The following is a 27,248-nucleotide window of genomic DNA, read 5'->3' as shown; positions in this document are numbered from 1 at the left end:
CTTACACCCTCTGGGACTGCAGGTGTTTCTCAAGCTCTCTGTGTCACGGGGTGCCGCTGCGTCCCAGGACATACAGATGGAAATAGAGGCGTTCCACACACACTGCACGCCAGGTATAGCCGTCACACACTCCAGCTGCTCAGAGAAAGCAGCACAGCTCGCAGGGGTGAACCTCAGCAAATCACTGAGCATCAGGCTGTTAAAGCCTCCATACACGTACATCACCCTGACACACACACACAAAGAGAGACAGATTAACCTCGCATATATCTGAAAGAATGAGAGAGGACGGTGAGAGAGGAGAGAGATGAAGGGTGAGGAGGAAGAGGGCAGCATGAACGAGGAATAACAAAGGAAGTTGGGAGGAGTGATGAATAAAGCACGTGAGACCGACAAGTCGAACAGGAAAAGCTGTGTTGTGCCACAGATCCCCACAGAGGGGCCACTCAATGGTCGTATCGGCACGGACAATGACTCTGGGAATCATGGGTAAGAATACAGATCACAGTGAGCTCGCATTAAAATCTCACAGGAGAGTGTCACTTCTGTGAGTGTGTGCGACTGTGTAAATGTGTGCAGTTAAAGACTGTTTGTTAAGCTGGCAATTTGAAGCACTAATATTGAGATGTTTTATTTATGGATAATTATTCAGAATTACGACTTAAATCTGCCTGTAATCTCCTTCCGTACGGATTAGTCAAATTAAATATAGACTTCATATTTAGTGTGACAGAGTTCAAGTACCACAGAAATAGACACTTTCAAAGAGGAATATTCAGGACTCAATTTAACTTAAGCATCAGCGGCATGCTGTCAATTAGCTGAGGAAATCATTTCAACTCTGTTTGTAATAAAGCAAACAGCCAGTTTACAGTTTGTATGGCAAGTTAACAGAGTATTTAGTAGCAAAAGTATACATATACTGCTCATATTTTGTTAAATCACTTAACTAAATTATTTAGTACAAATGATTAGCATACATCATTCTTTTGAGGTGGGTTTAATTTTTAGTTCGATGAACATTTGGTTATGTGAAAACCTAATGCAATCTGGCTATGTCCCTTCCCGGTATTTTCACATGAAACATGGTTTCCCATAATACAGTATGGGTTTACATGGTCATAAGAGTTTTAGACAGACTGAACTTCAAGCAGACAAGGCAAAACCTGGCTCACTCTAACCCCAACACGAAGTCAAGACTATGATTTTGAAAATAATTTTTTTACATTAATTCCAGTTAATGTATATTACTGCCACAGACTTCCCATGAAAGAACATTGTTGTAAACACATTTATTTGGTTTTAGATATTGAGAGCCAGATTTATATTCTGTGGAATTTAACAGCACAAATGTTTGTAGAGTTTAAAGTTACACAACCGTTTAAAAGTTTGAGGAAAGATATTTTTGAAACAAGTGTCTTGTTCTGACCAAGGCTGCATTTATTTGGTCAAATATATAGTAACATTGGGATATATTATTATAATTTTAAATAATTGTTCTCTGTTTTAATATATTTTAAAATGTAATTTATTCCTGTGATGGCAAAGCTGAATTACAATGACACATGTTCCTTCAGAAATCATTCTACTTTGCTGATTTTGGTGCTCAAGAAACATTTAGTATTATTATTGTTAAATAATAATACAGTTGTGCGCCTTAATATTTTTGCAGAAATTATGATCCTTTTTTTCAGGATTATTTGACGAATAGAAAGACCAAGAACAGCATTTATTTGAAAAAAGAAATATATTTTTTTAACATTATAAATATCTTTACTGTCACTTGGGATCAAATGAATGCATCCCTGATAAATAAAATATTTCTTTAAAAAAAAAAATCGTACTGACCCAAGCTTCTGAACAGTAATGCATACCATAAATATTCCTTTGCAATAGTGTACATAATGTTCAATCTAAAATAAGCTATTATAAGTGAGACTAGATGTTTAGCGATGACATAAAAAAACATTGAGATTACCCATTGTGATACACAGCTGAGTGGCCAAAGCGGTTGATGTCATGATGAAGATCTGGATTGGGCAGTACAGTCCACTCATCACAAGCTAGAAGAGAGAAAATGACAGAAAGTCAATCTCATTTCAGACACATCCACCCACTGCTGCTGGAACACATTTTAGAGACATCTCTATATATAAGACTGAGCTCATGAATATTAATTAGCTAAGACTAATCGTTGCTCGGTAATCTCTACTCGTGTTACCCAATTAATATTCATAAGACCAACCTTCATCCTGGGGCTATAGATAAATTGATGACCTGTGAAGAAGTACAGGGGCTATAAGGCACCTTTACTTGTACACTAAAACTAGGTAACATTTTAATACCACAAAATTTGGGATAAAAGTGAATTGATTCCAGTTCCCGCACCTCTGCATCTTTGTAAAATGACCTTGCTACATTTTCTGAGCTGAACCTTAAAGGGATAGTTCACCCTAAAAGGAAAATTGAATCATCTTTTCCTCACCCTGGTGTGGTTCTAATGCAGTATTTTTCAAAAAAAATCTACACAATGTCAGTAAATAGCGACCAGCGTCAAGCTTTTTAAAAAAGATGCAAAATATGCAAAAGGTTCACAGAATGGTCCCATGTGACACATTGTATATCTCAAGTGTTTTGGGGGTATATAATAGGGTTTGGAGATAAACAAACTGAAATTGTATACATTAAACTGAAATTGTATACATTTAACAAAAATCCTGAGCATGGTCTTCTGTGTTTTCATCAGCCAAGAACACACAGAAAAAGCACAAGTTGTGAGATATTAAGATTAATAAAAACACGAATGAAATGCAATTCATGCACTCTGAGGTGATTATATGTGTTGTGTTCGTCACAACAGAAAAGTGAAATCGCATTCACATTTGTCAACTGTCATTTTGTCTCATCCAGACAACATGAGTTCCGGTCCGGAGATATTAACTTGATAAAGAAAGCACAGGGATACATTTTTGGCATTTCTAGGCAATGTATTTCATGTTGCATTTTTATTATTTTTAGGGCCGAGCACCGATGGTGTGAGGACCCTATTGGAATTGCTCTGTTTATTGATTTTAAAACTAGTGTTTTTTTCTGGGCAAGTCAGAATGAAATGTGGTGCTAACAGAGTCTCCTGAACGCACGCCATGCACAGAAGACCAACGGCCAAGTTCAAGATTCTCGTTTAATACATTAAACCTTGGTTTGTTTTTCACCAAACCCTTTCATATACCCCCAGGACAATTTGAATATGAGATACATGTCACATGGGGCCATTCTGCGATAGTTTTGCATCTTAAAAAAAAAAAAAAAAAAGCATTAGAACAAAGCCAGGGCTAATAAAAGATGACTTCATTTTCATTTTAGAGTGAACTATCTCTTTAATATCAAATCATCTCTTTCCTACATGTTAAATAGAATGAGTTAGCGGCTAATCTAACTGAAGTAAGAGAAGCATGAAGAGAAATGGCTGCTATTAGTTCAGTGTGTATGTGACAAGTCACTGCCCTCTGCTGGCAACATTTGTGACAAATGGAATTCAGCATCCTTGTGTGGGCCAGTATAATTGAGTTCTGCTCGTAAGGACAGAGCAATTACCCTCAGGGCCGAGACAGGCCTCTACTTAATTATAGATTACCACAGGACTAGCCTGCATCTCTAAGAGAAACTAGCATGGGAAAAACAAGAGAAAGAAATTTAGAAGAGGAGTGATATATAATGATGAATAAGCAAACGCAGACACTTCTGATGTGTTTGAAGCTTCTTGTGTATTATATAGGCACTACAAACTTCTCAAACACGCTCTAAATTCCCACCCACTCATCATATTCTGCTTGCAGTGCGTCTAGTCTGACATCATAGAATCTCTCATTATCTACATGAAAAGCCAATACCAACAGACAGGCATGTCTACGATCCCAAGAGATTATAAAACTTTGTGTCACTCATAAAATAATGACTTTAAGATCACGCATCCTTCTGCAAGAGCCCCCCTGATGAGTATTTCAGTCTCTAATGGCTTGCTGCTACACGCACAGAAATCCAATTACGCTTTCTACACAAGTGTCTCCTCTGCTGTTCAATATTGTGAAAGATAGACTTATTATACTATATATATATATATATATATATATATATATATATATATATATATATATATATATATATATAAACATACACACACGCCATAAGTAAGAGGATGCAGGAAGTCAATGGTATAGAACTTGAAAAATTGTGTTAGGCTGAACAAAATTAAAATCATAATCATATACAATTTAGTTTTTTTTTTTAGCTGGAAGTTCAATTTGGGTAGGCCAATTTTTGAATATTTAGGGAATTATGTCCTTTATTTACAATCAAATTTGTTTTTAAAGTGTCTTTATTTGGAACTTGATGGATGCAATACAACCGTGTTAATAAAAAAAGACCAAATCTCACAGCAAGACAAATGTTTGGTGTGAACATTTTGGTGCGAAAAACATTTTAATTTGAAAGAACGGCTGCAAACGTGTCTGTTTAGATCAACATGAATCAGTCCTTCCAGAAAAACGGAGTTGTTTTGCGATTGTTGCGGGCAAAAGTCCTTGATTATGCGGCCAGTTTTCTTAAAAAATGCGATGGAGTATGCGGGATATTTATGCAGTTTTATGCGATGAAACTGCGAGAACTTGCAGAAACTGCGAGAACTTGCAGAAACTGCGAGAACTTGCAGAAACTGCGAGAACTTGCAGAAACTGCGAGAACTTGCAGAAACTGCGAGAACTTGCAGAAACTGCGAGAACTTGCAGAAACTGCGAGAACTTGCAGAAACTGCGAGAACTTGCAGAAACTGCGAGAACTTGCAGAAACTGCGAGAACTTGCAGAAACTGCGAGAACTTGCAAAAACTGCGAGAACTGGCTAAAACTGCGAGAACTTGCTAAAACTGCGAGAACTGGCTAAAACTGAGAGAACTTGATTCCTTGAGAAAAAAAGTGATTCCCCAACACCCTGTTCTCACTAGGCGACTACCTTGATGTAAAGAGTCATTTCTTATTACTTCCTATTATAAGCAAGCGTACTACATCACAGAAAGTGCTGGAATATTTCAGTTCTCATCTTGTTTTATTTCAGACTCAAATAAAAACAAACTTACAAAACATTGATAAGTCAAACAAGTTCTGTAGCTTTACAAAAGGAGTATGCTACAACTTCTGTAAAAATGAATAAATAAAATATAAAAAAATAAAGTGTGCTCCTGTTTTACAGCTTTTCGATGATGTTCACGTCGCGTTATTACATCACTTCATAATGTTCCCATGGCAACAGGGGGAAATGGCTGCTCTTCTGTGAAGCAAACGCAACATTTTTCAACTTTCAGCTAAGATATATGTGACTGTTTTGCAACGAATATGCGGGGATTATGAAATCATGCAAGCCCCACATATTTTGCGCGGAAAAATCTGCAATTTATGCGGCGAAAGTGCGGCGTATTTGAAAAAATGCAGCCCCCGCATAAATATGTGGACTTTGGCTGATTATGCACTAAATCGTGCGATCACATTAGAGCCCGACCGATATGGATTTTTGGGGGCCGATGCCGATACCGATAAAAAAAAGCCTGATACCGATGTATCGGCCAATATTATTTATGTGTACAGTAGCAATATTATTTATGTGTATTATAGTACAGTACCAGTCAAAAGTTTGGACATACTTTCCTATTGGTGTGTACAAACTTTTGATGGGTACTGTATATAGAATACACAGTATTTAAACAGAATAAATATATAAACGTTTTGCAATGATCACTCAAATGTGGTGATCAAACACTTGTGTGACAAAGATATGTAATGGAGGCAGGGGGAATGATAGAAGGAGAATGATACATTTGAGCTGTAACCAAACTAGTTTGCATTGCATGTTATAGTATATTATATTCTAAATATTGTTGCATAATCTTCACTAACGACTTTGTCTTTTAATTTAGTCACGTTATATAAAACAACTTGTATCAATAAATATATCAAAAGTGTCACTGACATTATCTTCTATTTTTAGTCTTAATTCCTCCAATCTCTACAAGTGGAGGATTAACTCAGATCTTTTTACTAAAGTAAAATGTATAATATCATAATGAAAACGTTTTTAATTACATAATATACAGACTTTTATACTATTTTAAATAAGTAGTAAGCAAAATGTACCAACTAAACGTGAAACTAGGCTACTCTTAATGCAAAATGGCCCTATATAAACTGTTCTAATTATATAAATTATTGGAATATTGCTTGATGTTGTAACGTAGCGTTATAGGCAGAATGAGCTTTAACACTGTGTCTACACCGGCCACGGCCGTTATTGCTCGCGTGAGTCGCAACAGCTGTTTACCCGAGACGCGGAAAAGCACCCGTGGTTACAGAGCAGAATGGGCCATCCGTTTACTGTCGGAGATTTGTCGCTCGCGCCACGCATTTTAATCTATGTTTAATAAATAAATTGCCTGGATTTAATGAATAAGAAGTAGACTAAATATAGCAGACAAAATAATCAGGACTTCTCAGCTGCGCGCTTGCAATAGTCACAAGCTCACACAATACGTGACAGAGGCTGGCAGCAGAGAAATCAATTCAGTGAATTACACAGCGCAAAGTAATAGTCTACTACCCACTGGATGAAGAAGGGTTGGCTCTCAACAGAACATATAATATTCATTTTATATTATTTTTCGTGTTCGCATTTATGAGGAAAAAACGGACGTGACAAGCTCCGAAAGCGGCACTAAAGTGCTTTTAAAACTTTCACATAGACCTCGAACAGAAAGCACAAAGCCTTTCATTAAAGTCAATTTCGTTTTGTATTAATTATATCTTAATTTTAATCAATGTTTCATCAACCAAATGCCTGGATTTAATAAAGAAGTAAATATAACAGAAAATAGATAATCTCAAAACGGAGGCGCCGGCGAGTGAACTGCAACTCGTCTCATAAATGAACCGAAACTCAGTGTATAGACCTGAGAAATATATCTATTGAAATGACTACTTTTAAACGGAACAAATCAAAACGAAAGACAAACTGCTCTCTGCTCATGTAATCCTTCTGAAATGTACATTTCTCTCTGGCGCGTTTAAAGATCGCGAGTCCGCATCCTCAACTTCATCTTTGCAGCCCACAATGACTGAAAACACTCGTTATTAATAAAAAATTTAAATGTCTCCTTGCTATATTTGATGTATTCATATCATTGCTTTTGCCAGTTCATTGTGACAGCTTTTAGGTGCTTTATTGGCAGCGCCACCCTTACATGAATCACCTCACGCCACATTTTTTATTTTTATATTCATTTATCGGCCATTATAAATGCCAATACCGATAGTTATGAAAATGCCTAATATCGGCCGATAATATCGGCTCGCCGATATATCGGTCGGGCTCTAGATCACATAATCACGTTTTTCTGGAGGGACTGATGAATAATCGCAAACCATCATTGCAGAAGATTTTTTTTTATGGAGAGATGTTCTTATCTATTTTCCATCACACTGCTAAGAAAACTAGACAACCAATAAGATTTGATCTTATGGTCACTTCAGTTTTAATTTTGCCAAGATCCAATGCTGGTCCATAAAACTTGGTGCTGCTTTTGCACCATCTATAAAACCAAGCGTCCGTAAACAGCAGAGATACAAATCCGGAAATAGCCCTCTTGTTTCTGTGTACTTTTATTTGGTATTGCAAACACAAACACCATCAGTTTGAGAGAGATTGTTTGAATTTCTTTCTTCTCTGTGACAAGCAGATGTCAGAAATGGAAAGTTGCAATCCACATTGTGTACCGGGTTGACGGGGCTATTTCTGCTGGTCTATAAGTGCCACCTACTGTCACAAAGTGAACTTGCATTATCATTCAACCAGCATGTTGGTTTTATTTACACATTTGGTATTCCACAGTTTCATACACATTTGGCTGAACAGACACACTGAATGTGAAAATCAGACAGAATTTTGCGGCGAACATTCGAGTTGGCCCTTTACAGTCACATTATCTTGGAAACAAAAGACTGAAGAGTAAAACTTACTCCTAATTCAGATTGGATAAAGCTCAAAGTATACTTCAGCTGTCTGTGTTCCAGGACGGTTTGTGCACAGTCAGCGTGGTGTAATTTCCGTCATTGGGATTGTCGCAATTTTAGAGACGGCACGCACCGCGCACAACAGCTCATGCACAAGGTGAATGTGATATAGAAGAGCCCACAAGGTGGCAATACACAATTGTGATGTACCGATGCAACTGAAGAGAATGTGCAAAAAGCAATACAAAACAGTAAACAAAGTAGCATATCCTTCTCCAACATTACCGTTTTCTTGTTTTAAACTTTGCAAGCAATGGCGGATACGCTACTTTTCTTCATCTATCATTGCTGCCCTCTGACGTCTGGTACAAAAAAAGCAATTGTACTGCGCATGTGTCGAATGCGTCCATCTGTGCTCATGCATGGTTGAGTATACAGTAAAACTGTGCAGAAACGACTGTACGAGAGATGTAGGGGACTGCGAATGCTACACAGAAGTACAGGAGATGTGTGATTTAAATATTCAGGTACAAAGACTGTTGGGTACTCACCCAGGTTGTATGCTATAAAATCTGAGGAGAAGCACTTCGCTCCGTGGCTCATTGAAGTGTCATTGTGTGTGTTCCCTCCAAACACCAATATGTTCCCGCCAACGATCACCGACGTGTGGAGGTAACGGAAAAAACCACTGTCCCTCAGAATCAACCTACAGGTCAATAAGCAACACCATCAGCCGAAACCCAGAGAAAGCAACAGAACAAAGTCAGACTGAATGTTCAGAATAGCGCACTAGCATACTACACACTATTTGTAGTATAGATCATGTACACTGTACCATGTGCAAGCTTTCTGTATGAATGTACACTACCTTTCAAAAGTTTGAGGTCGGTAAGATTTTTTTTTTAAGTGTTTTTAAAAATCTCTTTGCTCACCAAAGCTTCACTTATTTTATCAAAATACAGTAAAAACAATATATGAAATATCTAAATTTTTAAAAACTTTATTTAAATATTTTTATTTTACGTAAGCCGTATTCATTCTAATATGCTGATTTGCAGCTCAAGAAACATTTCTTATTATTATCAATATTTTTGGTCAAAACCTTGATGCAGTTTTTTTCACCTCAGGATTCTTTTATGAATAGTAGTAATATATCTTTTTAATGCTTTGTCAGCATATGAGGCTATCTTCATGACAAAAACAGAGCTAAAAAAATACAAGAATTGCATAAATACAAACAACACAGCAGTTAATAAGATACGAGATGTTTTAAATTAACATATGGTAAAAATTCTACAATCTTTTCTGGTAAAATCTCATTAAAGTTCTTGAATACGAAGTTCAAAAGAATAGTATTTATTTGAAATAGAATAGTTTTGTAACTGCCTTTACTGTCACTTTTGATTAATCTAAAACACCCTTGCTGAAGAAAAACATTAAAAAACAAATCTTACCTCAAACATTTAAACAGTAGTGAATTTCATTTCAAGTGTGCTGAATTAGCACAGTATATCAATAATATATCAATGAAGTAATATTTTGTGATATTATTATTTCATTTAACTGTAAGAATTATATTTTTCTTTTTCATACTGTATTATTATATAAAAAATGCAAAATAAGCAACTCAATTTCAAGCGTAGCCTTAAAATGATCAAGATCATGATTTAAGTAAAAATACAGTCAGTGTTAAATTTAAAGGTGTAATGCCACTCAACGCACCACATGTTTTGTTCCACATCATAGCGGTACAGGTCTCCGGCCAGGCCATATTTATTGGCGCTGAAAGCCTTGTATCCTCCATGGATGTAAATGGAGTGTGTTTGAGGGTCGTACACACTGCTGTGCCCATAGCCCCCCTGAACCAGCGCCCCACGAGTCTCTAAAACACTCCATGTATTCTTTACTGCAAAGGGAACAGTGAAAAGTATGAGAGTTAGTAAAGGAAGAAAAGCAAAAATTGGTTCCTAAGAAACAAATATTTTTTTGATGCTGCTCTTTCATTACACCAGAGGGCAGTAGAATTCAAAATACAATTAGGACAAGGATAACTGACACTTGAGGAAGGACTACATGGGTATATATAAGGTTTCGAGTCAAAAGCCTAATTGAATAAATGCTCGTTTTCCCTAGCAGTAGTTTTTTATGTTAATTTCAAACCACACTGGCATCCATTCACTGTTATATAAACCAAAAATGTGAAAACTATCCCCAGTGTCCCCTCCCTTGCACAAATGACAAACAATCGATAATGATTTCTTTTCCAACTGCAAACCATTTCACACAAATTGAAAAATAATTTCAAAAAGGGGCCTTATTTTAATTTTGTGATGAATGAAAGAGTCAGTCTCTGCGGTACAAAGCGGTCTGATTCATCAGACAGAAACTGGGTCACAACTGTTCTGTGACTTTCAGTCCAGGACAGCACTCAATTTTCTGAAAAGGATTATGGTGCTTTCACATGGGATGATGAATTCTTCCTTTCAAACAGCTAGACTGAATGAAACAGAACACAGGTGTCCTGGGGCCTGTTTGTAAAAGGTACTTTTTTTTGTTTTCAAAAAGAAGGGATTTTTTGCATGCCATCTTAATTTGATGTGAATGATGCAAGATGCTGAAAAATATGAAAATATGCGGCATGTATATAAAAAGTACTCAGAAGATTTATCTGTCAAGTAGGGCTGACTTAAAATCTCAATTATTCTTTCAAAATTGAGAAATCCTATCTATCTATCTATCTATCTATCTATCTATCTATCTATCTATCTATCTATCTATCTATCTATCTATCTATCTATCTATCTATCTATCTATCTATCTATCTATCTATCTATCAAAGTAATATTGCAAAGTACACACAAAAAATGTTCACTGTAAAATACACATACAAAAAAAGAAAATTTAAGCAGTGACCATTTACTGCTTTTGATCAAATGAACACAAAAAGGACATTTAAAGGTACCAAAATAAAAATATTCAGAAAATGATGCAAAGAGTGCAATATTCCTAAAAAAAAGTTGGCCACTTCATCATTGCAATATTTACAGTGTTCCCTCACTTTTTACCAACAGCAAAATGATCACAATAATAAAGTAAATATTCAATGTATCTCCCTGTCGTGTACTTTAACATCACTACTGCGTGCTACTGACCAATGTCGTATTGCTGCACTTTGCTGATGTATCCATAAAGAGGGCAGTGTCCGAAGACGACCAGTATGACGGGCTCCGATCCATCGAGACTGAGCTGGACGGTGTGTGCCGAGTGGCCCACGACTGCATACTGTTCTTTAGCACGCGGATTCAGCAAAACCCACGACTGGTTCCGCGTGTGGAACACCCACAGTTCTGATGTGACGTTTCCTGTGGAGTCAATCTTCCCACCGTACATGTAGATTTTATCCTGTATGCATACACACAAAGACAAATAACTTAAGAGATCAGAGAGACCTGGAAGACCTATTTATTATATATATATATACATACACACACATTATAATGTCTTGACAAAGCCAAAATGATTATTAATTAAGACTTTAGAGTAGAAGAACACTATTAAACAAAATCTCATCCATTAACAAACCTCATGCAGGGAGAGAGAATGACCGTAGCGTCCAGTTACAGAGTTGACGGACCGGTTTAACGTCATCCAGCTTTGAGAGGAGATGTTGAACCTGAGACACAGTAAAGGAGAAAGTGAAACTCAGAGCCAGCTAAGTTATTCTCCTATGATGTATCTGCGCGTGTGTGTGTGTGTGTGCACTCACGCAGTCACCATCTGGTAGTGTGTGTAGTTAAACACATGTCCACCTATCACCCACATCACATCTTCATGAACCACAGCCTTATGGGACGCCCGCGCCAAGCCATGGCTGCTGTATTCCTCACGCATCCAGAACGAAACATTTCCTGGTACAGTTATTGAACAGTCCAGACCTAAAATACACACATGTTCTGTATGTGACTTGGGCAGGGTAAGCTTTGAGAAGAAAAAAAAAAGATTTTATATATATATAATTATAATGTCTTGACAAAGCCAAAATGGCTTTAATATATATATATTGAAGTCAACTAGTCAACTTTAATATATATATATATATATATATATATATATAGTGACAGTAAATACCTTTATAAATGTAACAAAATATTCCTATTCAGAATAAGTGAAAGTTTTTTTTAAACTTTCTATTCATCAAAGAATACTGAAAAAAATGCATCATGGTTTCCACAAATATATTAAGCAGTACAACTGTTTGAAACATTAGAATGGTTTCTGAAGTATACCTTATAAATACAGTGAGCTGAGACTTAAAACTAACTCTAAGTTATGAATCATAGTTTACATCAACGGTACATATCGTCACATTTTAATATCGCGATATAACGATGTATCGTTACACCTCTATTTGGAGTACAGGAGAATATTGCAGAATGGCTTGCTTCCCACAAATGAAAAGTTGTTTTCAAAACAAAAGAAGAATATCAGACCAGTTATTTGTGATTAAAAGACCATACAAAGACCATATTTGGATTTTCATATATAGATTAATAGAAATTGTATTAAATATTATTCCTATGATAACAAATCAGCTTTTATTACTATTGACTGACTTACTGGTTTTACTCTATTTTTTTTAATCAAATAACTGCAGTCGGTGTGAGAAACTTTTGAACTAATGTTTATTATGAATATTCACTATATTTCTCAGTCCAAGCTGATACTTTGCCAAAAAACTCATTTGCTCTTATTAAACAAGTTTTTGCTTTGCATGGAACATTATGCAAATCAAACACGAAATGTACATTAGTAATCAAGCAGTGAAAGTCAACTTTAATTTTATGTTCTTAAAAAAAAAACATGGCTAATTGACTAAATTTACAGAAATATAAAACACTAAAACAGACGATACACAAGAGGGCTGTGCTTGAAAACGTATAAAACGACAGGAAACCAGGGAGGAACTTGAAATATGAGTCAGCCCTGATTGCGGCTCAACCTGTTGTTCACAGATGGACAATTAAACACTTCCACAGATCTGTGCCTCTGACGGGAGAGAAAGAGGAAGAGACAGAAAGAGCTCAGATACCCACACATGACTCAGCAGGCAGCAGTGTTCAAGTTCAGTGGCTCCAAGTCATATTTAACATAATTACAATAAAAAAAAGTTCATGTTTTCGTCAACCTCGTGATTACAAGTTGGAAACTCACAATTATGAAACCTCAGACTTGTGATGTTATATATAAAGAGTCAGAATGGCAGCGGCCTCAACAGCTATAGTAAGTTAGGAAGAACTCATACGTTTCATATGCCATTTTACTGTAGCTGATGCTGCATGGTGTACTTTTCACTGGAAAACAGTTCGGGAGAGCAGATTATTATGTATGGAAGATGATGAAAGGCATATGCTTTGCAATCTTGCATTGAGAAATGTGATTTTTTTTAATTGTTTGACAATTCTCTCAAGATATTTGGCACAAAGTGATGAGCCATGACCCATCTTTGCTTAAAAAGACTGAGAAGCAATTTTACACCCAAACATGATACCCTCAACTATTACCAATTCAGCCGCTCATTGTGGACTGTTTCAAAATAGTTGGATAATCTAATTTGGATAATCTTTTCACTTTTATTTGGTCTCTGTCCCAACTTTTTTGGAGTGTGTTGCAGCCATCAAGATCAAAATTTGTTCATATTTACAAAATACAATAATGTTGGTCAGTGAAAACATTGGAAAACGTTTCTTTGTACTTTTGTCAGCTAATAAAAGGTTAAATAGAATGAAAAAATAAAATAAATAAATAAAATAAAAATCACAGATTCTTGATTTTATTGCATTTTACAAAATGTCCCAACTTTTTCTGATTTGGGGTTGTATAAAGGCTTTTAAGTGACCAAATACACTCACTTACACATTTTTGAGAATCGGAATATAGGATAGGTGAAATGGTAAGCAAGTTTGTGAATATTTTAAATAAAAAAGGAAAAACTAAATAAAAGCGATACATCTGTCATGTTATTGTGTCTGCGGTGTGTCACGTGACAAATATGACGCGTCGCCATGAAAACATTAATGGGGGAACGTTCTAAAATAACGTCGCCTTGAAAAAACTCACTCTGCGGAGTCAGTTCGAATATTTTAAACTTAAGCGTGAAAGGGTTGATATATGCATAATAAATGACGCTGGCTTATCTTTTTATTACGCGGTTACCTGTGCAGTTGGATATGGAGTTTTTTAGGGAACGCTGCATTTAAAAATCTGTCATTCCAAAGCGAGTTCTCAGGGTGTATTGTTCATTGATGGGATAAAGTTAAGCGTCCTTGACAATTTCACATGCCCCCTCAGTTATTTCATCCTGCAGATGGCCCTGCTAGCACTCTTTGTACTACTTGTTGATAAATGTGTGCTACAATTGACATTTTTATGGACATTTTATTAGGACACACTTTTTAAACTCAAGGACCTTAAACCACCTGTATTTTTGCACATTTGGCTTATCAGAACTCATCAGAATAAGCCAAGTGTTAGAACATAAGCATTTTACCAAAACACAGCCCTAAGACAAACAGCCTCAGTACATAGAGTACCGTCTTTCAAGCAAACCCAAACAAAACTAGAGGCAGAGAGATTGAGATAAAGATTTGTAGTCAGAACTGTGAGAGGCGAAGGGGAAGAGAGGCAGGAAACTATTAGGGAAACCAAAAGGGATCTACCCATTCCAAGAACTGTGAATTATGAATTATAAATCATTTACAAACAAAATTGATGATGAACAGATTCCTTATGACTTCACTGAACACACTGTAGCAATGTTCAGGGAAGAAGGAGGCGGGAACCGGCGAACAATCAAAATAATCTTTATTTAAAATAAACAAACTAAAATACCGCCAGCAGCCCCTCGCGGACGACTGCTGGCTAAAATAAAACACAAATACAAAAACCAAAACTCAACTAAAATACAGGCCTGTTCCTCTCTCGATCAACGTCGTCGCTCCTCCTTTATGCTTCCGCTCCTCCGTGAGAGATGCGAGACCGGTGTCTTTCACAGGTGTTGCTCATTATCAATCGCACCACCGGCCTCGCGCCGATCCCTCACGTCCCTCGGCTGTCCTGTTCGCCACACACACTCTCAATTTTTTTTTTGAAAACTCTTTTGTTTTTTTGTTTTGTCTCGTTGTGTTTTGAGTAGCTTATGGTCATTTCTATGTTTCTACACAAGCTACGCCTTACCTTGCCACCCTGGTTTGCATTGGCATCGTTTGGCGCTTCTTTCACACTGTCCTCGGAGAGGGAAGCCACAGTCAGAAGAGCAGTAGGGCACATCACAGGCCTGTCCTTTCCAGCCATCCTCACACACACACTGCACCGACTCACTGGAATTCCCCACACGACACTCCCCATGGTCGGAGCAGTTATTGGGGCATGTATTCAACCTGGGTAGAGCAGAAAGTCAGAAAAATCAATGCAATGGGAAATGTCATATCGGTGTTGGTCTAGTATTGTTTGGACAACCTAGTCAACATCCTGCTAACAGCTTATTACAGGTAGCCCAACCCAAAACTCATGTGACTGGTCGAGATAGTTGACATGGCAGACTGCTCAAAAAGAGCAATGTTTTGATAGAGCCGCAGTGAGAACAGTGCTGTTATGGTTAACTAGGGCTGCACACCATCAAAGTGAATTTAACTTGCGCACAAAATTGGAATATTGAATAAAACACTTGCGAACTTTACATCCCATGTGTTTAAAGAGAACAATATCATCACTTCCTGGGATAATGGAAGTTACTGCAATCGGGAAGCCACTGTATCATAAATCACCAGTGCGGAGACAAAACACAATAAACGCTCTCATATTATCTTGTATGGGAACGCAATGTTCTGAGACACTTCTGAGAGATCATTATTCCAAATCACTCTGATGACATACTGTACTTTGGCTCAGGCATTTCTGAATGCAGGGTATCTGCACACTTTTTATAGTCAAATTTAAGGCTTTTTAAGACCTGAAGAAATCAAAATTAATACATTACATTAGGGGTGCGCTATATTGACAAAAATATGTCTCAATATTTTCAAAGTTTTGTTGTTAATTAGATGATATTTATATTGTGTTTGTGTACTGGTACCATGGCTGGTTTAGGCCTGTTGTTGACAGCTGACTAGGGCTGGGTACCGAGTTCGGTACTTTTTAGGTACCGACCGAATTGCCTCGATACTACCGAGTACCGAAACATGTCTTGTTTAACCTAAGTGGTTAATCTCGTCAACGTCAGTGAAACAATAAACATGCAGCATGATTGGCTGTGGCGGAAAAACACTAGTTTACGCGGCTGCCCAGAGACGTGCCTCTGCCTCGTCGCACGTGAGGCTGTGTGTATGTGTGTGTGTGTGTGTAAGCGTCCAACCCAGATAGATAGAAAATATGTAGAAATGATCAAAAGTGTACCTATGTACCCGACTCGATGCCATAAGCACACAATGCAATATTTTCGACAAGATAATTGCTGCCAAGACCCGCAACACGGTAAATCTTATAAGGCACTTAAAAGCGCACAGAATACACTCGAGAGTAGAAAGTTTATCCGCCTTCGACTACAAGAACTGGAGCGCGTCACATATAAACCAAAACTCAGCGTATAGGATACTTGCCTCACAGACATGAGAAATAGTTCTATATATGTCTACTTTTAAACGAAACAATTCGAAATAAATAGTTTAATTACCTAATCCATATAGGCGCGCAGTGTTATGACCTCAGTGTTATGCTTAGGATTGTGGGAAGTGCAGTATTTCCATAGACAGTAAAAGAGTATTTCTCCAGAAGATCGCAAATAAAACACGTTTTTTGTTGATTTCATACTGACTTGTGGTTTTTATAGGAGCAGAAACTTTCGTTTCACAATCTCGTAGCTTGTGGTCAGTCTACCTCGGATGGTTTAGACATTATGGCTGAAAATCAATATCCTATGGAGAAAATGAATGGGATTTTTGCCGGTGTTTTGGGGGCCCCCTTGGAGGGCGGGGCCCGTTTCAATTGAAACAGGTGAAACATAGGTAAGGCCGCCTATGCCTAAAACTGACCATTTTTGAAGTATTAAAATCCGTTTTGCAAGCCCTTGCAATATGTATAATTATGATTTTTACCAACGGTATTTTGATTTATCTTGCAGACCTACTGTTTACTAAAATTATTAAAATTGTTTTCATTAATTGGAATCAAGCTGAAATTAAACAATTAAACAATTAAACTGAAATATCAATTAAGTAAATATTTCATTAAAACATTTCTAATTTTCATTTAAGCTGAAATACTAAATTACAAAAACTATTTTATTTATAATTTTTCAAAGCCATGTCAGCACTAAAAACAAAAACTGAAATAAAAATTAAGGCTAAATAGAAATATATAAAAAAAATACTAATAAAAATGACAAAAGGGCACTTACAAAAAAGCGAATTCAAAGTAAATGAATGATTACAACTAATAAACTAAAGTAAATACGATAACAGGAGCTAAATATTAAAATAACTGTTTAGTAAGTCAACCTACAAACCTACTATTAGTCTCTGCACATTAGACTGTGAAAGGAAGTATTTTTTTATGATGATACAATTTTTTTTTGTTATGATTGATAATTGATTTGAGTTAACTTGATATAAAACTATACAAACATGCAAATACCATGCATCCTTATTTGAAGGTTAAAATTTCTAATACAGAAATACATATGCCATATAATAATATTTTAACTCATTCATCACAATGACTTCAGTTTAATGATTTTCCTTGCACCAAAAACACATTATGTAAACCTATTGTTACACTGCAATGGAAAAGGTAAATGCCCAAGCAAACAGTTAGGCATTGTACTCAGTAGACAGATCTTGCCAATATTGTCCGGCTATTTCCTATACAGCAGTGTCTGGCTGTACAGAGGACGTTTAGTCTACAGTAAAAACATCTCGATTTAGAAAAGCTGGATATACACTAATTCAGCAACACACACAGAGCAACAGAGTCGTGTCACAGGGTCCATAAAGCATTTACAACAGCAAGGCAAATAAACTTACACAATACTTTTGGTAAATATTTTAACTTCATCTTCAGTTAATGATTGCTTTCGAAGCTTCCAAAATATCTTATAAACAGCTGTGTCGAAGGAGAAGATATTCGAACTGAACCTGAAGTGAAGCGTGTAAAAACAGGCGCATTAGTAGGCAGCTCACTCTCTTCTAAAGCTGAACATGGGGAAAAAAGGGACAGCAGAGAATCACAGGCAGTCTAGCATCCGTTTTTCAGCTTTACGTGTTTTGTGAGTGTCTGCAATGTGTGTCAGGCTTGGTGTTTGATGTTCTATTGATACTGCACGCCAGTGGTTTTTTTGGGTCCCCGTGAATGCAGTCGCTATAGAAACTGCCGCAGTTGCCGTCAGGACTTCACGAGCAGTTCCTGACACAGAGGTCAAAGACATCTGCGCTTCCTCTTACATGCTTTTCTTATATTACTCTGACCTGCATTTTCTTGTTCTAGCTCTTTTTCTCTAGCGTACAGAGCTTTAAAGGGACAGTTCAGCCAAAAATTGTTCACCATGGACTCTTATGTCCTTCCAAATTCCACATGGCTTTCCCCCCCCCCCCATGGAACTCAAAAGCAGCAGAAATTCAGTAGAATATCATTTGAATTTTCACATATTTAAACTTGAGATGTGAAGATCGATTATGGCATAAAACTTATGCTAGATTATGCAAGACTGCATCACTGACCATCGCACACTTTCCCATCACAGGAATAAATGACATTGTAAAATAATTAAAATAGAAAACATTAATTGTAATAATATTGCATGATATTACTCTTTTACCTTGGTTTTTATAATAAATTACGCAGCATTGGTTAGCATAAGTACAAAAACTAATCTTACGGTATATACCGTATAGTGCAGTGGCGCCATTTTACAGTTTCTACAGTTTAAAGTGTGCAGTTCACACCACAAGCGCTCAGGGTCGTTTACGGTAATTATCTTTTTTTTTTTGCGCAACATCCTCTAATAGTTTTATCTAGAGGCAAATGTGCTTCATTCAAGCCCTTTCCGCTCCATGCGCGTTGATTTCACCCGATAAAGACGTAAAGCTCCGCATTAAGAGATGCAGATGACGTGGTTATTTTAACAGCAGAAACATCGTGATCAGAAAAACAGAATGCAGCAAATACAATAATTTTTATCTGTGATACAGATGACTCCGACAGTTCAGCTAAACCAGGTTTGTGACTTAATTAACGTGTGGCACCTTTTGGCGTTTTGTTTTTCCATATTTAGCATGATTAATCAGCATATTAAGAACATTTCATAAAAAACAATTTTACAATTTGAAAAATGATTTAGAGATGGCAAGGGAAGACAAAAAAAGTCTGAAATTACTAGTTAACTTTATTTTGTTCTCATGATGAGAATTTTACTTATTAGATTATGTACGTTGTTTGTTTTTAGTAGTTTATTACTTTGAGCAAAATATAAAAATACTTTTTTTAAGAGGTAAAACCTGCACCCCCAATATGTTTTCTCAGTCCCAAGGCCTTCTATGCACCTGGTAAATGTAATAAATAAATGTTATTTAAAACATCTGATCTAACCTTTTATATTCATATTGGTAGAAATATTTACTTTTTTTGGTACATATTGTAAAAAAAAATCTTAGACACATTGCTTTGGCTCTCTGGGCCCAAGATTCTCATCTTTGATGACTATTTTGAGTGTTTAGGATTTTTTCTTTTACAAAGTACTACGGCTGCCTCGATGGAAATTTATAACTGTTCCAAAAAAGTATTGTCCGGAGTCCGGACCTCCGCTGGGAAGGAAATATAGAAACCGGACCTCTTGTAACTTTAATTGAATAGTGTATAGAGTAGAGATGCGCGGATGGGCTATTATTTCATCCGCAACTGCATCACAAAACTCATCCGTCCGCCATCCATCCGCACCAACGTTTTTGACCAATTTTCCCGCCCGCCATCCGCTGATACAAGGCGCTGCTGAAGACAGCCGCGAGACTAGAAACCGCCCGCCACCCGCCCGAATATAATTAAAATATTTTTTTTCCGTCACGTTATCCGGCCGACACGCGGTTTATCCGCGGAGGCCGCGGCTATAACCGCCAACCGCGCATCTATAGTATAGAGCAAAACACTTTGTCTGTGACCTTGACCTGCCTGTGATTTGCTATGCGGAACAGATGAAGTTGCATTTTCACTGTATAAGTGGCTGAAATGACAAACCAAATTTGACTTGATTTTCATGAAGCATATGTGACATTTGATCTGAAGCATTCCAAACTTCTTTTGTGTTCCATAGAAAAAAGGGAAGTCATACATGTTTGGAACGACATGCGAAAGAGTAAATAATTACAGAATGTTCCTTTTTGGATGAACTATCACTTTAGGACACATCCACATTACCCAGAATCCGCAGAGCTCCTCAACAGCCATGGACAACAAAACCATGCTTGTGCTGGTAGATGGTGTATCTACACCATGATACAGCCACAAATAGGGATGGGGCCGATCCGATCCAGTATCGGTATCGGCTCCGATACAGCCATTTTTGCCGGATCGGGTATCGGTCAGACGAGGCCGATCTAAATCCGATATTGTGTGTTTACTATTGTGTTATTGTTAAGCCCCACAAAAGTATTATAAAGCACCATTAAGTGTTCGTGCACTATATTATAAGTGTTCTGAAGCCATTCTATAGTATAATGTGAGATAGAAATGAATATTTAAGTCATTAAATTCAAGATCACGTAAACTGTTCCCTCCGCTGCGGCTGTCAATCATTCTTCATTCAGCATTCAACAGCGCGTCGCGTTCGGTTATGACAGTCAACTCGATGAAACTCTCCAAGATTCAATTACTATTATTATACTTGATCTGTAGATAAAGCTCTATGGTTTCGGATAAAATGACTATCTTGCTGGACTTGCTGTACCTTAATCATGTTACTTTTTAACGTGTGTCTGTTAGATCACAACACTGGAGAGCACTATAATTTTTCTTCAAGCACACAGTAACTGAAATTTAAAACTGTTAAAAGAAAAGGCTGAATAAACTATTGCATAGATAGATACTGTACAATACACTACGCATCAATATGTCTTTCCTTTGTGCGTTGAACTTTTCAATGCGGACTCGACGCGCTGCGACTCCATGTTGCTTCAAGCGCATCATTCTGCGCTCGGGATGCGCATAAGCGCTTTGTGCCTCACTGTATTGGAGTCTTTCATAATCATATCATAATACTTTTGCGCAATGAAAGATTATTAAATGTCCCATCTATCATATGTTGCTGCCTCAATAAACAGCTGTGCTATACATTAAAAAAATGTCTTAATTTTATAGTAGCTAGACTATATATAAAATAATTTATCTTTTTGATTTTTGTTATCTTGTTTTTTATGAATGTATTTTACAACAATACAAACAGCAATGTGTAACGTTTTATCAGATTTGGTGCTGGTGCCTACACTTATTGTCTCTTATTTGTTTCTAACCTTATACTTACCTCAAGTTGCCTTTTGGGACATACATGCATACATATCATACTTGCCTGTAGAGAGAAGTTTATTGCAGCATCATATAAAATCAACAATAATGATAATAATAATATTAAAGCAAACACAGCTCTGGTATCGGAATAGTATCGGTATCGGCCGATATCCAAATTCAGGTATCGGGATCGGATCGGAAGTGAAAAAATGCGGATCGGTGCATCCCTAGCCACAAAGTATCCATTTCCATTATTGGACATTAAGTAGCCATGTATCTGGGATTTCAAGTTACTTGCCTTATAAAAAATAACGCTGTTTGTTTGTTTAAAGTGCCTCTATATGCTAAATATGTTCCTTATTTTGTTCTGGAGGTCTTCTACAATAGGTTTGCATGCACCTAAGTTCAAAAAAGACTTTAATTTTCTGATAATATAGATTTCAGCATCACCTCTTTTCTCATAGTGTCTGAAACTGTTTGATAAACGATTCCATTTCTTTAAACCCCACCTTCCTGGGAGCCTACCCAGCTCTGATTGGTCAGAGGGCCCAGTCTGTTGTGATTGGTCTACCATTTGCAGCATGTCGTCAACAAAATGGCTACTGAATTTCGGCTATCATTTTGAGGTCAAAGTATATGTTTGCGGGGAGCCAATGAAGACCACAGGCTGGCATTATGCAAATTTGTTAGGTAGGTTTGAGCAGGAAGTAAGACTGGAATTACTGACAACTCATTTCAGGCGGTTCGGAATGTTTTTTTTTTAAAAATTTTATTTAGGAGACAATAAGTCAATTTATAGCACACATTGATCTTTGAAACAGCTATATTAAACATACACAAAAAGCATAACAGAGGCACTTTAGATAACCCACTGTTCATGGATAGCTTTGTAACTAAGCTGTAAAGGTTAAAGTTTCAAAGTCCTAAGTTTCAAAGAGTAACAAGCATGTTTACAAGCTTCCTTCCAGTTTACTGCGTAAACATGCAGATGTGCTGGAATCATCTAAACTAAATGGAAACTTGACTAATTTGGAGTGCTACATAGGCAGCGAACTACAATAATGTCTTCAAGTACACTACCGTTCAAACGTTGGAATACAATTTTTAAAATGTTTTTGAAAGAAGTTTCTTACACTCACACAGGCAGAATTTATTAGAATAATAAATACAATAAATTATTAGAATAAAAAAAGTAAATTATTATATTCTAACTGATTTTTATTATTGTAATAATTTTCTATTTTAATACATTTTAGAATGTTAAGCAAGCTGAATTTTCAGTATCATTACTCCAGTCTTTAGTGTCACTCGATCCTTCAGAAATCATGTTAATATTTTTGTGGGAACCCCGATAAATTTTTCCAGTATTCTTCGATGAATAAAAAGCTCAATACAGCATTTATTTACTTGTTCCTCGATTAGCCGCTGCCTAAGCAAACAACTCGCTAGGTTTCGTAACAGAACTACAAAACTGCTGCGAGCATCAGCCTGTTTCGGCCCAGCAATGAAAGCTTACCTGTAGGAGATGTTGAAGCCAGTAAGATTATACGCAGCGTCACTGAAGAAGTGCAGCAGGGTGAAGCCAGACTGTGCCACCACCTCTGGGACGGTCTCGTTGCTGTAGCTCTCAGGAACAATCAAACCGCTGGAACATGAAAGAGAACTTTTAATACCTCTGCTGAAAGTGAGCGCAACAGATTCAATAGTTTCATCGCTTCCTCGTTTAATTGTACTTTATTAGAGGGTCTGTGTACTTTCTTTTTTTATGGGCTGCTTAAAAATTATTAGTGCTGGCTTTTTGTAAGAATTTTTAAAGATTTTTGTATATGTTCTACCAAATATTGTTCAAACTTTGGGCATATTGGTGTAAGCACTTCTGAATCACTATCCAAGTACTTCCTTAGACTAGCAGGCTCATCTGATCTCACTCGACAAAAAGCACTTTTGATCACCAAGTAAAACTGTAATATTTTGATATATTACAGTTTTAAATAACTTTTTTCTATTTTAATATATTGTAAACTAATTTATTCCTGTGATGGCAAAGATGAATTTTCAGCAATATTACAACAGTCTTCAGTGTCACATGATCCTTCAGAAATAATTCTAATATGAGGATTTGTGGCTCAAGAAACATTTCCTATAATTATTATTATTATAATTATTATCAATGCTGAAAACAGTTGTGCTGCTTAATGTTTTTGTGGAAAACATGATGCATTTTTTCAGGATTCTTCAAAAGTTCAAAAGAACAGCATTTATTTTAAAATAAAAATCTTTTGTAACATTATAAATGCCTTCACTGTCACTTTTGATCAATTAAATGCATCCTTGTTGAATAAAAGTATACATTTCTTAAAAACAAAACAAAAAACTTCCTGGCCTCAAACTTTTGAAAGGTTAGTGTATTTCACAGGGTGGTTCTTCTAACGGTAGCTACCATGTTAAGATCACATTACCAGTCAAACGGCATGAACTTTATCCTATTACCAGTGTATTTTGGTTGAAGAATCAATCATGGATGACACATATGTCAGGGAATTTCCACCAGTCCTCAGGTATGTTTCTAGGGGTAATTTATACCGTTTAAAACCAGTGTCTGATGTGGTGCAATACACTAGCCCTCAGGAACACTCCTGTATTCTAATCTGATCCTGGATTAACAGGTCATTACCTGGAAATCTCACTCCTCCTGTTTAAACCTCATGCACACACACAGAAATGAAGAGAAATGAAGAGAATACCTGAAGGCAGCGATTAAAGGAGAGTAGATGGAGTCTCCATCGTACACGTACAGATGATCCCAGCTGCACTCCGTGGCAAAATGCTCAAAGCGAAGCCTCAAGATAGAGTTTGGCCTGCCGACAAGAAAGACGACCATCAACCATCATAACACACACACAAATACTAAATATCTAATGTAGAGGTCAGCCACATGACCCAAACCTGACCGGACCCGACAGCGTTTTCAGACATGTAGCTCGTTTGTTTTGCTCCAAAATAGGGATTTAAATTGTTACAATGTTGCATTTTCTCCTATATTGTTTTATATTGCAGGAATTGGGACATAATTCTTGCAATGCACCTAACAAACAGAAGCGTTTGTTTCAAAACAAATGCTTTAGACAAGCCAGGCGTGAATACACCTTAAGTTTTTAATAAATAATAATGAGCATTATGGGTATAACTATTTGATATAGGATTGACCTTCATTTAAAACTTGAATTAAATCAATAACATGATTATAACAATTAATTCATTGCATATTACCATTTACTAAATGATGATCATTTCACATTTGAGTGGCAGGAAATATTTTTTTTTCAGGTAGGATCACAATCCAAAATCTTATCACAATGCGTTTTTAATACTATTTTGCAAGTTACTCAGCAGTACATCCAAACTGATTTCCCCCATCTTAAAAAACGTTGAAAAACATAAGAAAAAAAAATAATGCTAGATCATTTAAGTCGGGCTTTAGAAGCCAATATAATGGTCGGTCTTTTACCATATAACTAAACAAATCTATTATTGGTGTCTTGGGGGAAAAACGAGAAAGTAATCAATGTTAAAGGCTTTAAAATGTAACAATCCCGGTCAGGTCAGGTTAACACGTCTCATTTACAGGCTAAATTCAGGCTTAAGGTTCAGACCTCTAATCTGAGAAAGAGAGTTTGTTTTTTTAGACCAATACTCACTGTCCCTCAATAAGCCACGTGCACTTGGTCTTGTATTTGTAGTTTCCTGCTCCGTCAGAGAGGTAACCAGAGGGTCCCGTTAGCCTGCGTATGACACACACACACACAACGATAATACACCAATCGAAACACAGCTACTAAAACAAACACATCTTAAGGGACAGGTTAATATTTGTGCTGTCAATCAATTCAAACAATAACTAATTAATCTCCCGTTTTTCTGTAATTAATCACAATCACATTACAATCTGTCATATATTTTCATAATGTAATACATATTTTCACACTAAATTACCAAATTAATGTTGAATCTACCTAAAGACAGTACCGGTATATTTTAAATATTTGCTAGCCAAAAAATGGGGGGAGATATTAGCATAGCTACTTCAGGAATGGAAAAAATAGATTCCGCATTAATTTCGTTAAATAATATTTAATGCGTCAAGCTGAAAATATTAAAGTCCTCATGAAACGGAAGTTGAGATTGTCCTTTTTACCTTATTGTGACGTATATCCGAGTGAAACGGCTTCTGAAACTAGAAAAAAAATGTAGGGCGGGGCTTGATTTCATCCCTCGGGAATTGATGGATCGTTAAACAAAATGGAGGCAGATTTGAATGCCAGTTTACAGTCAGTTGTGGAGGATTTCTAGTAGGCGTAGATAGCCACGCCCTCTAGTAATAGATTTTGACCGGAAGAGAAGAGAAGTCGTTTCGAGGGGGGAGGGAAGGGTAATGTATTTTATTAAAGATTATAAGGGTGCATGAATTTAAAAAAAATTATGAAATGCACAAATAAATCATTTATAATAAACACTACAATATTACATATAAAAATAAGAATGGTAAAATTGGATTTCATGACGACTTTAACAGCCCTAGTAATATGAAAATGTAAACCAGCTACAGTTCATACATTTTGCAATACAAGTTTAACAGTTGTTACTAAGATTTTAACTGGGCATTAAATGAACAATATAACAGGCTTGTCCCATGTTAAAGTTCAAGGGTCGATGGTGAAAACAAGCACAGTGCCTGCATCTTAGTTTCAGTAAAGTTGTTTTAGTGTTATAATAGGGTTAGATCACCCCTAAAATGCTAATGATGTCATCCTTCACTCACACTTGTGTCATTCCAAGCCTGTGTGACCCTGTATGAACATAAATGGAGAAGTCTAGCAGTTTAGCAAAGACGAAGGAAAGAAAGTCCTACAAGTTTAACTTTGGAATGACATAAGGTTGAGTAAGTGACAACTTCCCTTCTTTTTGTTTTTGGAAACAACTAAACCATGTTATGAACTAGGGCTCTAGTCTGTAACAATATCAGATTTTTACTACACAATTATCGTGGCTACAAAATTTCACAATAACAATATTATGGTTATATTAGAGATGCACCGATTACAATTTTCTAGGCCGATTCCGATTTCCTATTTTTCATGAGTTTGGCCTGCAGATACCGATTTTAGCCGATACCCATTTCATTTTTTCTAACCACTTTACAGCAAACACAAATATTTATTTTCTATCTTCTCTTTACTAGAACTTTTTACATAGAACATAGAACATTTTTTGAACAAATTAAATAAAATAGAACTATATAAATTATTACTCCTGGTGTGGGAAATCCACACATATCTAAGTGCAGTGTTATGGTATGGAAGAACCATTTTCTTCTCCATATATTCAACTAAAAAAATAAAAGTGATATTTACTCATTTAGGAAACTAAACTTCTGCATGAAAACAGTTAATGGCAATAAAATAATATATAAATAGCAAATAAAAAAATATATATATATATACTCTCGCAATATAAAGATGTTTCTCAAAACACACACACACACACACGCACACACACGCCTATTGCAATCACTTGTACATCAATGGTTTTATTTTGCAAAAAGTTGTTCTCTCGTCTGCCACATGTCCAGCCAGGCTAAACAATCACTTTAATT

The 27,248-nt window shown here is 36.5% G+C and overlaps 1 protein-coding gene across 1 annotated transcript in view; it reads right to left on the bottom strand.

Annotated features, from left to right (window-relative positions):
* The window catches only part of atrn (attractin), an 81,139-nt gene that overhangs the window by 47,645 nt on the left and 6,246 nt on the right, over positions 1-27,248 (bottom strand). Inside the window, exons 2-12 of the mRNA XM_077237467.1 lie at positions 25,294-25,377; positions 24,340-24,453; positions 23,112-23,240; positions 15,284-15,486; positions 11,817-11,985; positions 11,633-11,723; positions 11,203-11,452; positions 9,773-9,956; positions 8,602-8,756; positions 1,979-2,063; positions 6-226 (exon numbers count right to left, since the gene is read on the bottom strand). Coding sequence (XP_077093582.1) covers positions 6-226; positions 1,979-2,063; positions 8,602-8,756; positions 9,773-9,956; positions 11,203-11,452; positions 11,633-11,723; positions 11,817-11,985; positions 15,284-15,486; positions 23,112-23,240; positions 24,340-24,453; positions 25,294-25,377 — 1,685 coding nt within the window. The remainder of the gene's footprint in view (positions 1-5; positions 227-1,978; positions 2,064-8,601; positions 8,757-9,772; positions 9,957-11,202; positions 11,453-11,632; positions 11,724-11,816; positions 11,986-15,283; positions 15,487-23,111; positions 23,241-24,339; positions 24,454-25,293; positions 25,378-27,248) is intronic.

This window comes from Siphateles boraxobius, unplaced genomic scaffold (genome assembly GCF_051911475.1).
Source record: "Siphateles boraxobius isolate OS27281-9 unplaced genomic scaffold, OSU_SipBor_1 20, whole genome shotgun sequence".
Taxonomy (NCBI): Eukaryota; Metazoa; Chordata; class Actinopteri; order Cypriniformes; family Leuciscidae; genus Siphateles; species Siphateles boraxobius.
This window is presented reverse-complemented; position numbering and strand designations above follow the sequence as displayed.